Raw genomic sequence first — 13,726 nt, 5'->3', positions numbered from 1 at the left:
TTTTCTGTTGCTCACACGTGGGCACGCAGCACCAGCATAGCACAGAAGTCTGGGCTTATCTGCCCCTTCCCCCTGGTTTGTTGTTTGTAGCTGTTGTTTGTTGTTTGTTCAAGGAGCTGGGGTCGGGAGGAGACGGGTTGTGTTTAAAGAGGAACCCCTCCAGCACAGGCTGATGGACCTGCATTCTTTCATTCTCACTGAGTGTTGATGACATAGGTTTTTGCTTATGCCTTGTTCTTAACTGAGGAGGGCTGGAGGCACCTAGTACTCAGCCCCGCTCCAGTGTGAGTGCTGAGGAGGGCCCTGTGATGAGGGTACCCGGTCCACCTGGTCTGTAGGTACAGACAGCAGGCTGGGAGGGAGCTTCCAGGATGCATTTCTGTGCTCCCGCAAGTGACCAGGGCTGGTAAACTTGGCTTCTCTGGTGGTTCCTGGATGGCGGTGGGAGCTGAAGAGACATGGCCCAGAGACCTGCAAGCTGTCAGGTGTGTTCAGAGTTCTGATCCAACTTGAGCAGACAAGCAGCACGGGCCTGTCAGCCCTGGGATCTTCCCTCGTGATGGAAAACAGCTGCAGTGACACCGCCCACTTGGGGCTGAATCCCAACAGGCTGATTTCCCTTTTCTTTCTGGAAATAGAATCACCAGCTATGCAGCACTCTCTGCGGCCCAGGCTGCAGGCTCCAGGTTGCTTTTCAGCTACTTCCTGGTACCTTCTTTATCATCAGAGAGGGGGAGTGAGAGAGAGGATGGGGAGAGGGCAGAAGTGACCACGACTGGCAGTGCCCCTCCCTTCTCCTGGCGCCCCTGCCCTCCGTGCTACTCTTCATGTCTCCCCATGGGCACCTTCTACATTCACGACTGGGCAGTGACACTTAGGCGCAGGCAGGAGGAAGGGGTGGGGCTTGAGGAAGCTCAAGTCTCTCCAGCTGGAAACACTCAGAGGGGATCCAGGTCCTACTCACCCTAACCTGGCCTTTGCTGAACCCTGTATCAAATCCTTTGCTTGTTGCTCTAGAATAGAGAAGTGAAGCACTCTGATAAAATGTACATGGAAAAATCCATGAACATAATAAAAGGGTATGAAATTTGGACAAAAAATGTACTCTAAAATAATATTCTAAAATAAATGAAAAAAAGCAGTCCAAAAAAGCAGAGTAATTTACAAACAAAATAGATAGCCAGTAATTATATCGATTTGAAAAAGTGCCTGCTTTCTGTCATAACTGAAGTAACACAAATTGAAACAATGATCCTACGTTCCCATTTCAGGTTGGTCAAGACTTAAAAGTTTAGCAGTACCCAGTGTTGGCAAGTGTGGGGAGAGAGCAGATTAGCCAAGATGGTGGTCATCAGACCCTCTTGCCCCACAGCCTCTCACTCTCGCCCCACGTTTTGTAAATATACAGTTATATAACTTGGCTTTTCTGGTGGTTCCTGGATGGCGATGGGAGCTGAATAGACATGGCCCAGAGACCTGCAAGCTGTCAGGTGTGTTCAGAGTTCTGATCCAGCCTGAGCAGACAAGCAGCACGGGCCTGTCAGCCCTGGGATCTTCCCTCATGATGGAAAACAGCTGCAGTGATGCCACCCACTTGGGGCTGAATCCCAACAGGCTGGTTGTGCATCATGGTGTATCTGCTTGGCGACAGGCCACTTTTGCTCTGTAAACATACATAAGCTTGGAGAACGCAATGGCACCCCACTCCACTACTCTTGCCTGGAAATCCCATGGGCGGAGGAGCCTGGTAGGCTGCAGTCCATGGGGTCGCTAAGAGTCGGACATGACTGAGTGACTTCACTTTCCCTTTTCATTTTCATGCATTGGAGAAGGAAATGGCAACCCATCCCAGGGATGGGGAGGCTTGGTGGGCTGCCATCTATGGGGTCGAAGAGAGTCGGACACGACTGAAGCGACTTAGCAGCAGTAGCATACATAAGGTCCATCTGAAAAGCCTTTGCCACTCGGTTGTGTCTGCATTATGGCTGTCTTATGGCTGTGTCCACGGGGTCAACCATGAGAGGAGAGCGTAGCGAGTCTGCTGCTACGGCTTCTGTGCCAGTCAGAAGAGAATAAACATTTGCAGTTCCTATGACTCCTTGAGTTTTCTTCCAGCTTCCCTGCTCACGCCTTGCCTACCACGGGTTCAGCAAACAATGTGCACAGTGTGAACAGGGAGACAGTTGGCATAGTTGCAGGATTATACAGCAAGACAGCAAGGCTGCAGAGAAGAAGGCCTTTCATACATGGGTGGGGGTTCCATAACTGGGCATGACACCCATTTTAATGCACACATACTCTAACTCAGCAGCTCTTCTCCTGGAAATGTATCCTAGAGATAATGCCCACTGCTGTATCTGTAGAAATGGTGGCAGGACACAGTGGTGGTGGCTTCGACCATAGTGGTGGAGGAAGAGGATAGTGAGGAATGTGGGATTTTTATGTTTTGAAGGACAGGATTTGTTGATGAGTCGGGTATGAGGAGAAAATGGAGGCAATTTTTGGCCTGAATAGTTGGACACTAGCTGAGCTGGGGAAGATGGTAGGTGGAGGAGGACTGGGGGGACGTTAGGTATTGAGTGTGAGATGGGTGGTGGACGTAGGGGGGCAGTTGGGTGTGTGGGAGAGTCTGGTGTGGGGGAGGAGGTCTGGATGGAGATGTGAACTGCGGGGTTATCAGCATCTGGTTGGTGTTAAAAGCCTGGAGACTGAGAGGACATGATCACGGGAGTAAGAGTCTAGGTGCTGGTCGGCGAGAGCGGCCCCCTGTCCCCTGCTCCCCCGCAATTCCAGTTTAAGTGGCTGAACCTCAGCCTTTCTCACAGCTCACCCAATGTTTCTCTTTCCACAGGCCAAAGCTGTCTTGAAATTCATTGAGGGGATCTCAGAAAAGACCCTGAGGAGTACTGTTGCGCTCACGGCTGCCCGAGGAAGGGGGAAATCTGCAGCCCTGGGACTGGCTATTGCTGGGGCGGTGGCTTTTGGGTAAGGGGGATCCCGGGCTTCAGGCACCCTGAGCTCTGCGGGATCTGTGTGCAGGACGAGGGGTCGGGGGGCTGTTCCTGGTGTAAGCGAGCTCCTGAGTGATTTCTCTAGATCTTGGGCACCTGTCTAGAGAGAGCAGGTGTCTCTGGGGCTCAGTGGTAAAGAATCCACTTGCCAGTGCAGGAGATGCGGGTTCAATCCCTGGGTTGGGAAGAGCCCCTGGAGAAGGAAATGGCAAACCACTCCAGTGTTCTTGCCTTCGAAATCCCAGAGGAGCCTGGCGGGCTACAGTCCATGGGGTTACAAAAGAGTTGGATACAACTTAGTGACTTGTTCAGTTGTTGTTCAGTTGCTAAGTCGTGTCCAACACTTTGCAACCCCATGGACTGCAGCACGCCAGGCTTCCCTGTCTTCACAACCTACCAGAGTTTGCTCACACCCATGTCCGTTGAGTCGATGATGCCATCCTACCATCTCATCGTCTGTTGCCACCCCCTTTTCCTCCTGCCCTCAATCTTTCCCTCAGTCTTTCCCAGCGTCAACTTAGTGATTAAACAGCAACAGCTTGAAAGAACAATGCTGTTATCCCCAGATCCCAAAGGTACGCGTATATGTGTCCTGGCATACAGATACCAGGGCCTTCGTGACAACTATTTAGAGTTGAACAAACACACAAGAGCAAAGAAATGGTGGTAAGGAACTTTAAAACTCTCAGGAAATGAGCCTGTGTATGACCAGCTTTGCTGACCGAGAAAAATACAGGTTTGTCATTTTAATGATTTGATCAATAGAAAATCTTGTTTGCATTGAGGAGCTGCCTTTGAGTGTGGCATCACTTGCCATTCTTTTGTCCTGGACAGAAGATTTATGCAGCTGCCAGGAAAGCATGTGTTTACAGCTTCGCAGATACAAATAATGGACTAGGATTTACCGTGTCCTATATACATGATCTTCCTTGGTGCTCCTGAGAGTAACGTTAGTGTTTCATAGATGGATAAACCCAGGCTCAGGGAGTTTCAGTGACTCACCCAAGGTTCCCCCAAGTCAGTGCTGGTTGTGCTGGGACTGAACTCAGCTTCTGACTCTGTTACTCTGGCTGCTCTAGTGGTACCACCTGGCCCTCTGCCTTTCGCATCCTTTATACTGAACAAGGATCCCTCAGAGGCTCACTGTGGCCTTCGCCTGCTCACGACGGAGCACTTTGGCTGCATGATTTGAAAACCTGTCAGCATAGCTAGTGATGAGCGTGAGGCCCTCTCTGGGCCAGGGGTGCAGGACTGGGGAGCCGGTGCCATCTCTGACACTGAGGGAGCGGTCCCCAGGGCACCCTCCTGCTGTTTAGTCGCTCAGTTGTGTCACACTAAGTTGTATGCGACCTCATGCACTGCAGCACACCAGGCTCCTCTGTCCTCTCCTGTCTCCTGGAGTTTGCTCAAATTCATGCCCATTGAGTCGGTGATTCTCTCTAACCATCTCATCCTCTTTTCCTTTCGCCTTCAATCTTTCCCAGCATTAGGGTCTTTTCCAGTGAGTCGGCTCTTTGCATCCGGTGGCCAAAATATTGGAGCTTCAGCATCAGTCCTTCTCATTCGTATTCAGGGTTGATTTCCTTTAGGACTGATGGGTTGGATCTCCTTGCAGTCTAGGGGACTCTCGGAAATCTTTTCCAGGACCACAGTTTGAAAGCATTGTGCCCTCAGCAGTGTGCTTTCATGGATGCTGGTAGCTAATTGCTGGGGTGTGCTCCCTTCAAATTGGCAACTTGTTTTCATTAGGTTGGGAGCAAAAATACCCTCAGGTCTGCAGTTATTTTACTTTTCCTCCTCAAAATGTGTGTCCTGATTTTTTTATCCCCCACCACTGTCTCTTGTTATCACCTGTGTAACAGGGGCAAACAAAAATATTTTCTTTTTTTAAATTCTCTTAACATTTCTTCAATTTCCTAATTACTTAAAAGCAAAAAAATCCTCCTTTTGTTCAACAGGTACTCCAATATCTTTGTTACCTCCCCGAGCCCGGATAACCTCCACACTCTGTTTGAATTTGTGTTTAAAGGATTTGATGCTCTGCAGTATCAGGTAGGAAGTTAGGATAAGAGCTTATTTTGATTCCATGCTGAGTATAAATCCAGGTGAAGTCTGTAGAATGCAAACTTATTTTCGTTTCGAAAGCTTGTTTCTGATGTTTGGCATTGGTTTGGCTTTTTCCCCGTCAGGAGCATCTGGATTACGAGATCATTCAGTCTCTCAATCCTGAATTTAACAAAGCAGTGATTAGAGTGAACGTGTTCCGGGAGCACAGGCAGACCATTCAGGTGAGGCTTGTTCCGAATCCTGCCACGTGGGGCCAGTGTGCCGCTGTGTGTAAGTGTTCTAAGATGTCTCCTTTTATAGCTGTTTTATGTGATGTGTAATTATGTATGTTTTAGACAGTGTTGTTGCTTTACGGTAAACCTATTCCATATTTTCAGCCTCTTCTAAAGAAAAACATTCAAACGAACTAACAAATGTATGTAAGCCAGATCGAAAAGTTGTAGTTTTGTCCCTTGAAAACTGAGTGAGTATGCTAATCAACTAAGAGAAATGGAATCATTTTCTCTGACGTCATTTCTAATTCTGCTTAGTTACAGCAGGTTTTGAAACCATGCATCTATAGCTAGAACAATAACCTTACCGTTTGAAAGAAGAAAAGGTCTTTGTGAGATGTACTCTGAATCTTTGTGGTTTAGCCAGTGGCCTACTTTCCTTTTTAAACAGTGTTTCCCCGAAAGCTCTATAAATCTCCTGTGCTTTGTAAGCCTGAATGGTCTGTACTTGTCCAAAGGCTACAATTTTGTTAAATCATGACAGGCTTGCAGAAGGGATGGGGCCCTATGGGCACCTAATGGAGTAGGTCTATTGAGAATTTTTTGGAGCTGGGCTGGGGTGGGAAGTGGGCCAGGTAAACGTGGCAGGTTACACCCTTGACCTTTGTGTATATGTCTGTCAAGTAGGTACACCTTTCATCAAAGATCTAGGCTATAAATAATGTTAAGTGCTCATGCCTTTTTCCTCAAGGACTGTAATTTTTTTTCTTGCTGAGTCTCTAGACTGTTCTTTCCGTAATTTCTTCCTACTTTGGTCTGGTTCTCTCAGCTTCGAGGAGGAAAGGCCAGTGTTGGGGTAGGGGTGAGGGGCAGGCTGCAGGCCGTGAGAATACAGAGATCTGTTGAAACTTGAGAGAAATACACAGACCAGAGAAGGGAAGCCTTGCCCTGAAATGCCTGGCTCAGCCCTCACTGCTCCTGGGGTCTGTCTTCAGAGACCCTCTCGTATTACCAGAGTCATTTTGTCTCTAGGCTGGAGTTGAAGTGCAGAAGAGGTGACCTGATTTTATGAGGCCACATTTATGTCCCTTTGAGGCCTCTTCTTGTTGGAAATTGAGATATAGAAGAATATTAGGTTTAAAGTCAGCTCCGCCTCTCCAGGGTCTGCTGCTTTTATGAGGTGCTTGTTTAGTTCTTCTCTGTAAAAATCCAAGACATGGGACCCCATTGAGGACATGTATCCCACTGTTGGAAATGAGAGGGGTCTCTGCCTCTTTGATCCCTCAACTTCTTGCAAAACAGTTACAAAATCTTATTTGTAATGAAATAGTTCAGACTACAGAAAAGCACAGAGACCGATGTAACATAATACCGAGGTGCCCAGCACTCAAGCCTAAGAAATGCTGGCATTTTGCTGCTTGCTGTGTTTGTTTCATATCTTAAAAGCCATTTATATTTGTGTTTTAAAGATCTAAAACCTCAGTGTGGAAGTCTCTCTTGTACCCTTCCCCATCCGTTCCCTTTTTTCGCTCCCCTTAGATAACTCTGCTCTGAGATTGCGTATCTCCTTTCAATTCATGTGTTTATATTTTCCTACGTAATTATGTATCCATAAATGGTAGCATACCGTATAGACATACTTTTTCAGCATGCCTTTTTTCACTCAACACTTGTTTTCGGGTTTGTCCACACTGAAGCTTGAGATCTGATTGATTCATTTTTAAGCACTGTGTGAGTACATTAGAGTTTATATGTGTCTAGAATTGGAATTGTTGGGTTTTAGAATATGCATAGCTTTCCATCTTTCTCGGATTTTGCCACATTCTCCTTTCAAGTGTTTGTGCGGGATTACCTTCAACCCAGCACTTTGCTGAGTTCTTGTTTCCCCATGTCCTCACAAACATTGGTGTTTTATTGCTAATTAAATTTTGCCCGCATGCATAGGAAATAGGATCTCCTTGTTGTCTTCAGCATTGTGCTAATTACCAGTGAGGTTGAATACTGTTGTTGAAGTTAATTGGCTCTTCAGGTTTCCTTTCCTGTAAAATACCTCTTCGTGGTCTTTTGCAAACTTGAAAGAAGCAGGAACCCCTGAAGGGACTGAAGAGGTTGTTGATGGGCGTAAGGGAGCCAAGTTCGTGGCGAGTTTGTGACAGGCTAATAACACAAGTGTGCGAGCAGTAAGAAGACCATGAGTCTTAGAAGTGCCCCCACCAGTGCAGGAAGAATTGGGCTTAATAGAGACGGTGTCACAGCAGGACACACAGTGCGCAGCGTGTCGGAGATGCTTGGGAACCTGAAGTCTTCCGCTTCAGCCATCGCTGGAGCCAAGCTTGCCTCTGGCCCACAGGTCAGAGTGAGGCTGGGGGAAGCATGAGAAAGAGGGGAGAGAAAGGAAGTAGAGGCATCACCTGTCACTCGCCAGGTCCTAGGCAGAGCATTGGTGCAGATTTACTTAATTTTACCTAATTTTTTTCTCAAGCAGCCATCAGTATTTCCTCCATTTTCTGGAGAGGAATCTGAGGCTCTGAGAAGAAGGGCCGCACAGTCAGTGGTTGAACTGTTAGGCCCCAGGCATCTGACTCTAAGCTGTCCCTGCTTTGTCCTACCAGGGAAGGAATGAGAGAAAGAAGACGGAGGACGGGGGAGAGGGGAAAGAGAGGGCCTTTATGGTGATTCACCAGCGACTGCAGCCATGGTATCGGTGGCCAAGCTAACAATGTACATTTTTCCTTCCTGCAGTACATACATCCTGCAGATGCTGTGAAACTGGGCCAGGCTGAGCTCGTTGTGATTGATGAAGCTGCTGCCATCCCCCTTCCCCTGGTGAAGAGTCTTCTGGGCCCCTACCTTGTTTTCATGGCATCCACCATCAATGGGTGAGCACCGGGCAGGAGCCGTTGCCTCCTTTACAGGATGTTGCCAGTTAGGTGGGATTTTATGCCTGGGTGGATAGGGCTGATACCTAAAGTTTGAGTCTTTGGGCCCGCTTCACTCTCATCGGCCTTCTCTTTTACCCTTTCATAGTAAACTACAGCTCCCTCTGGTGTGAGCTATAGCCCACCAGAACAGGCAACACCAGACAGGAATTTCATCACCCAGTTGACGAGCGTCTGCTGTCTAGGTCTGACCAGCTCCTAGGGAGCACATGGACGGCGATACCAGTGTGTTGGGCTTCCCAGGTGCCGCTAGTGGTAACGAGCCCACCTGCCAGTGCAGGAGACGTAAGAGACTTAGGTTCCATCCCTGGGTCGGGAAGATTCCCTGCAGGAGGGCATGGGCAACCCACTCTAGTATTTTTGCCTGGAGAATCCCATGGACAGTGGAGCCTGCAGTCCATAGGGGCACAAAGAGTCGGACATGACTGGAGTGACTTAGCACACACACGCACCAATGTCTTATCCCCTGGAACTATGTGAAAATGTAGTATTAAAGTAACTGTGTAATTATCATAAGAAAGCAGACTCAAGAGCTTTTTCAAAATTTTGAAATATTTAGTTGTTTGCTATGGGAAAGTGAGAAAGGGAAGGTAAGCAAAAAGAAATCCAGTGATCTGACTCTCTAGAGATAGCTTGTTAGAATTTTGGTGTACATTTATTTTACTTTTTCATTTTGAATAAGAACATAAGCATAGTTTCCATAATGTTTTGCGTTTGCTTTTTCATGTAAAAATATACTGGGAATTCCTTGGTGGTTCAGTGGTTAGGAATCTGAACTTCCTCTGCAGGTGGCCTGGGTTTGATCCCTGGTCAAGGAGCCAAGATCCCACAAACTACACAGTGTGGCCAGAAAAAAAAAAAAAGAATATACTGTGAAATCTTCCCAGGTCAACGTGTACTTGCCTTCATTGTTGATTTCTATATGGAAGTCACATTTTGAAGAAATGATTCTATATTTTAGATTTATTATTTGACTGCTTTACTTACACTGAAGATAGTTAAATAAGATGGATTTTACTTTTTCTGGTAACATCTTTATTGAGATATTATTCACACACTATACAATTTACTCATTTAAAGTGTGTAACTCAGTGATTTTTAGTATATTCATAGAGTTGTGCAGCCATCACGACAATTTAGAACATTTTCATTTTCCCGGAAAGAAACTCCATACCCTTTAATTATCATCCTCCATTCCTTCCTTTTCCTCAGTTCTAGGGAATCACTAATCAACTTCCTATATGTATGGATTCGCCTAGTCTGAACTCTTGATATAAGTGGAATCTTTGAATATGTGGTCTTTTGTGATTCTAACCATAATGTTTGCAAGGTTCTTCCATGTAGCTTATATCAGTACTTCATTCCTTTTCTTGGCCAAGTAACATTCCGGTGTGTGTTTATGCACATCTTGTTTTTCCATTCGTCTGTTGATAGTTTATTTCTCTCTCGGCTAGTACAGTGCTGCTGTGAACATTCGCGTGTAGGTTTTTGTGTAGAACGTTTTCTGTTCTCTTGAGGGTATACCTAGAAGTCAAACTAGTGGGTCAAATGGGAACTTTCTAACTGAAGAACTGCCAGCTTGTTTTCCAAAGCAACAGTGCCATTTTGCATTCCCACCAGTAGCGTGTAAGGGTTCCACGTCTTTGCTAGTATTTGTATGTCCTTTTTGACTGTGCCGTCCTAGTGAGCATGAATGGTGGCTCGTGTGACCTTCATTTGTGTGTCCCTGTTAGTTGGCTGATGTGGGGCGTCCTGTCATGTGCTTTTTGGCCACAGTGTATCTTCTTTGGAGAAGTATCTATTCAGGTCCTCTGTTCATTTTTCTAATTGAAAATTAGAAAAATTTTCTAGTTTATGTCCTCTTTCAAGGGAAAGTAGTCATGAAAAAAAAGATGGTGGATTTGTTTAATCTTGATTTTTCCAAACTGGAAATGCTCTCTGTTCATCTTTCAAGCATGCAACTTCTCGTTAATCGACCATTCATCTTTGCTGCAGTTCCATTATCCTACAGGCTTTATTCACGTCATCTTTTTGATCTTTCTCTTTTAGTTCGTAGTACAGCCCTGTGAGCTGTGTACACTAGTCCCCTTTTGAGGAGGAGGCTGAGAGAGGTTGAGTTCCTGGCCCAGAGGTACTAAACGGACATGCCAGGACTTGAGCCCAGGCCTAGATGGCTCCGAGCTGAGCCACCATGCAGCCCAGCTTCCTTTGGCCATGCACATGCCCTGCTGGAAGTTCAGAGGTGAAGGGCTGTTCTCAGCAAGCAGGAGTCTGGGGTTTCATCAGGTTGAGGACAGAGAACTACTTTCTCTGTCCCCTCCTGGAGAGGTGATTCGGCACCTCGAGCCTAACTGCCTTTGCTTTTTCTCCTAGCTACGAGGGCACTGGCCGGTCCCTGTCCCTCAAGCTAATTCAGCAGCTCCGCCAACAGAGTGCCCAGAGCCAGGTCAGCACCACCGCTGAGAACAAGACCACGGCGACGGCCAGGCTGGCATCAGGTACCCCCGGAGCTCTGGATGGGCCTGCGGTGCACAGCAAGTCACGTCACACTTTTCCTGGATCCTTCCCCTCATGACATTGTGGGTGATAGCAGACCTGATGATCAGGCAGAGAGGCTGAGTCCCCAAGAGATGAAGTTGCTTTTCTCTGAGGAACAGCAAACTAGTGACCAGACGGGAGGCTGACCTGGGCCTTCTGGTGACTGGATTCCTGTTTGTGACCATCTCGGGGCATTGGTTGCCTTGACGTAGTGAGACCTTTGGGGGTTGGTGTCCAGACAAGTTGAACATCCACCGGAACAACTTATTTATTTATTTTTTCCACCGGAACAATTTAAAACCACTCAGTTTAAATTCTTGAGCCATATTTATGTGGGTACCACGTGACAGAGATAAAGTAGAACATTTGCCTTGGTCTCCTGGACAAAACGTATTTAGTCTTGCGTGTGTTTTGAACAGTGCGAACCCTGCATGAGGTTTCCCTGCAGGAGTCGATCCGATACGCCCCTGGGGACGCCGTGGAGAAGTGGCTGAACGACCTGCTGTGCCTGGATTGCCTCAACATCACTCGGATTGTCTCTGGCTGCCCCTTGCCTGAAGCGTGTGAGCTGTATCCTCCTGGGTTCCATTCGTCCTGTGAAAGGGAGAGGAGATGATGGGAGAGTTAAACTGAAGGTTCCGGCCCTTTGCCTCATAGGCTGCTGCTCTGTGAAGAGGAGAAGGTGGAATGTTCTCGATTTTCCTTCTCTTCCTTCCCTGCTGTGTTTCTGCTTAGAACCAGGGCCTCCTCTTCCCAGGCTGAGGGAACCCACGTATCCAGGTTGTCCTTGGAAGTAGCGTGCCTTGTTCGGGGCTCTCTCTGATATGTTTTGGTTGCTTAACCTCAAATCCAGCTACTATGTTAATAGAGATACCCTCTTTTGCTACCATAAGGCCTCCGAGGTTTTCCTCCAACGGCTTATGGCTCTCTACGTGGCTTCTCATTACAAGGTAACTGAAACCAGCCCTCACGTGGACTTCAGCGGTGAATTGCAGCTCTTGGCGGTGCCTTTTACTTGACTTCTTGCATCTTTTGTTACCCAGTGGCTCAGGTGACCAATCCACTGGGACTAGAATGTCCTGATGTTGGCAGGGGCCAGGGCTTCTACTTCAGAGTTGCATTTCCCGTTGTTCAGGCTTGTCTTTTGCTCCAGCTTTGTATACGGAGCATGGGATTTCTGCATGTAGCTCTGTGTGTGGTGGCTGGAGAGGGTGGTAAGTGTTGCCCATTTTAAAAGGGGTACTTATATTTCTTGCCAGTTGGCTGAATGGATGGGCTGAGATGACATAGCAGTTGTAATCTGGGGGGTGCTCTGTGACTTGAGACCAGCCTTACACCCCCGGGCTATTTTCAGGGATCAGTGAGTGAGAATTTAGAATATTTGGAAGTCTTAAAAACTAAAAAGATAACATTGGAAAGGACACTTTGTGTGTGTCTAGGTAGCATTTTTATGAATAATAGCCTTTAATAGAAAGCTGAAGGGTTGGTGTTAGAAGCCCTGAGAGGTTTTCCTAAAATAGCAGCCTCTTATCAAGAGGACCTTTGCTTCCCAGATGTGAGGTGCGTAGTGCTAGCTAAGCAGTTGTCCGCCCCTGCTCTGCAGCCTCAGCACTCATGGTGAGGTGACCGCGAACATAGGAGGCGCCTCGCACTGAAGCCCTTGTGGAGAGTATCAGGCTGCCCAGCCGAGATGCTGGCATGTGCTTTCCTGGGCGTCAGCACTTCACTCGGCTTCGGGAAGGCAGTTCTGTAGTCATGATTCTGGAGTAGCCGCTCGAATAAGGACGGGATGAGGAGGGCTTCTCACTGACCCTGTTTGTGCTCCACAGAACTCTCCCAACGACCTTCAGATGCTTTCTGATGCCCCTGCTCACCATCTCTTCTGCCTCCTGCCTCCTGTGCCCCCCACCCAGAATGCCCTTCCAGAAGTGCTTGCCGTCATCCAGGTACAGAAGCTGAGGTGTCCTTGTAGCATCATTTTGGGAACCGCTTAGGCAATCAAGGATTAGTGGCTCAGTAACGGGAGTGCAGAAGCAGAAGCTGTTGATTCCTGGGCTGGAGCCAAGTGACTGGGTGTATCCAGGCAGGCAGTTAGGGTGCAAAGGAAACCACCACCCTAACACACACCCAAAGCTTCACTGTTCACGGATGGCTGAAAGGCAGAACTGGCTTTGCATATTTTGACTTATAGCTCCTGAAACAGAACTTTGTTTTCCTCTCTATTTCAAAAGCAATCCATGGTACTTGTAAAATTAAAAGGCAGATTGGAAACATGTTTGTAGTGCCTGGCATGTATTTATGCATTTCTTTATTGTTTTTCTTATTCACAAACATGGGATCATAGTATTTGGCAATCTTTTTTTCCAACATGTCAAATATTCATAATTTGCATAATTTTTAAGGGTTACAGTTGTATTTCATTACATGCACATACCGTGTTTAACTGTGTTTACCCATGCATGAGTCATTGTGAATTTGCACAGTTCTGTACAGAGCCATATGACCCTCCCGAGTCTTAATCGATGAGCTCACGTGTACACCGTGTGTGGAGACCCTCATCTAGTGTGGTTTTGCTTTCTGGGCCAGGAGGATGTCAGTATTCTGCCTCCTTAGGTGACGGTGTCAGGATGCCCACAGGACATAGTAATGAAACTTCCCTTAGAAACAGATGAGTTGATTACAGGGTTAAGTGTGGGTGGGAGTGGAAACAGCTGGCCTGGGCAGAGCAGGGGTAGGGCGCAGGTGAGGTTCTGTGGGTGGGCGCTCCACCTGGAGCCGGCCTCTCTCTGCACCATCCTACTTTCCCCACAGGTGTGCCTTGAGGGGGAGATTTCTCGCCAGTCCATCTTGAACAGCCTGTCTCGGGGCAAGAAGGCCTCAGGTGACCTGATTCCATGGACAGTGTCAGAACAGGTGGAGTGCTTTCCCTGGTGTGTCTCGGGGGGCTAAGCTGGTGATG

The 13,726-nt window shown here is 47.5% G+C and overlaps 1 protein-coding gene across 2 annotated transcripts in view; it reads left to right on the top strand.

The window, feature by feature from the left end:
- Positions 1–13,726, top strand: part of NAT10 (N-acetyltransferase 10) — a 38,916-nt gene that overhangs the window by 11,774 nt on the left and 13,416 nt on the right. For both annotated transcript variants that reach the window (XM_070383574.1, XM_070383575.1), the window contains 9 exons: positions 2,852–2,985; positions 4,970–5,063; positions 5,201–5,299; positions 8,033–8,169; positions 10,603–10,727; positions 11,187–11,337; positions 11,621–11,717; positions 12,597–12,713; positions 13,579–13,680. In XM_070383574.1, coding sequence (XP_070239675.1) covers positions 2,852–2,985; positions 4,970–5,063; positions 5,201–5,299; positions 8,033–8,169; positions 10,603–10,727; positions 11,187–11,337; positions 11,621–11,717; positions 12,597–12,713; positions 13,579–13,680 — 1,056 coding nt within the window. The remainder of the gene's footprint in view (positions 1–2,851; positions 2,986–4,969; positions 5,064–5,200; positions 5,300–8,032; positions 8,170–10,602; positions 10,728–11,186; positions 11,338–11,620; positions 11,718–12,596; positions 12,714–13,578; positions 13,681–13,726) is intronic.

This window comes from Bos mutus, chromosome 15, assembly GCF_027580195.1.
Source record: "Bos mutus isolate GX-2022 chromosome 15, NWIPB_WYAK_1.1, whole genome shotgun sequence".
Taxonomy (NCBI): Eukaryota; Metazoa; Chordata; class Mammalia; order Artiodactyla; family Bovidae; genus Bos; species Bos mutus.
The sequence above is the reverse complement of the archived record's forward strand: the minus strand, read 5'-3'. Positions and strand labels throughout refer to the sequence as shown.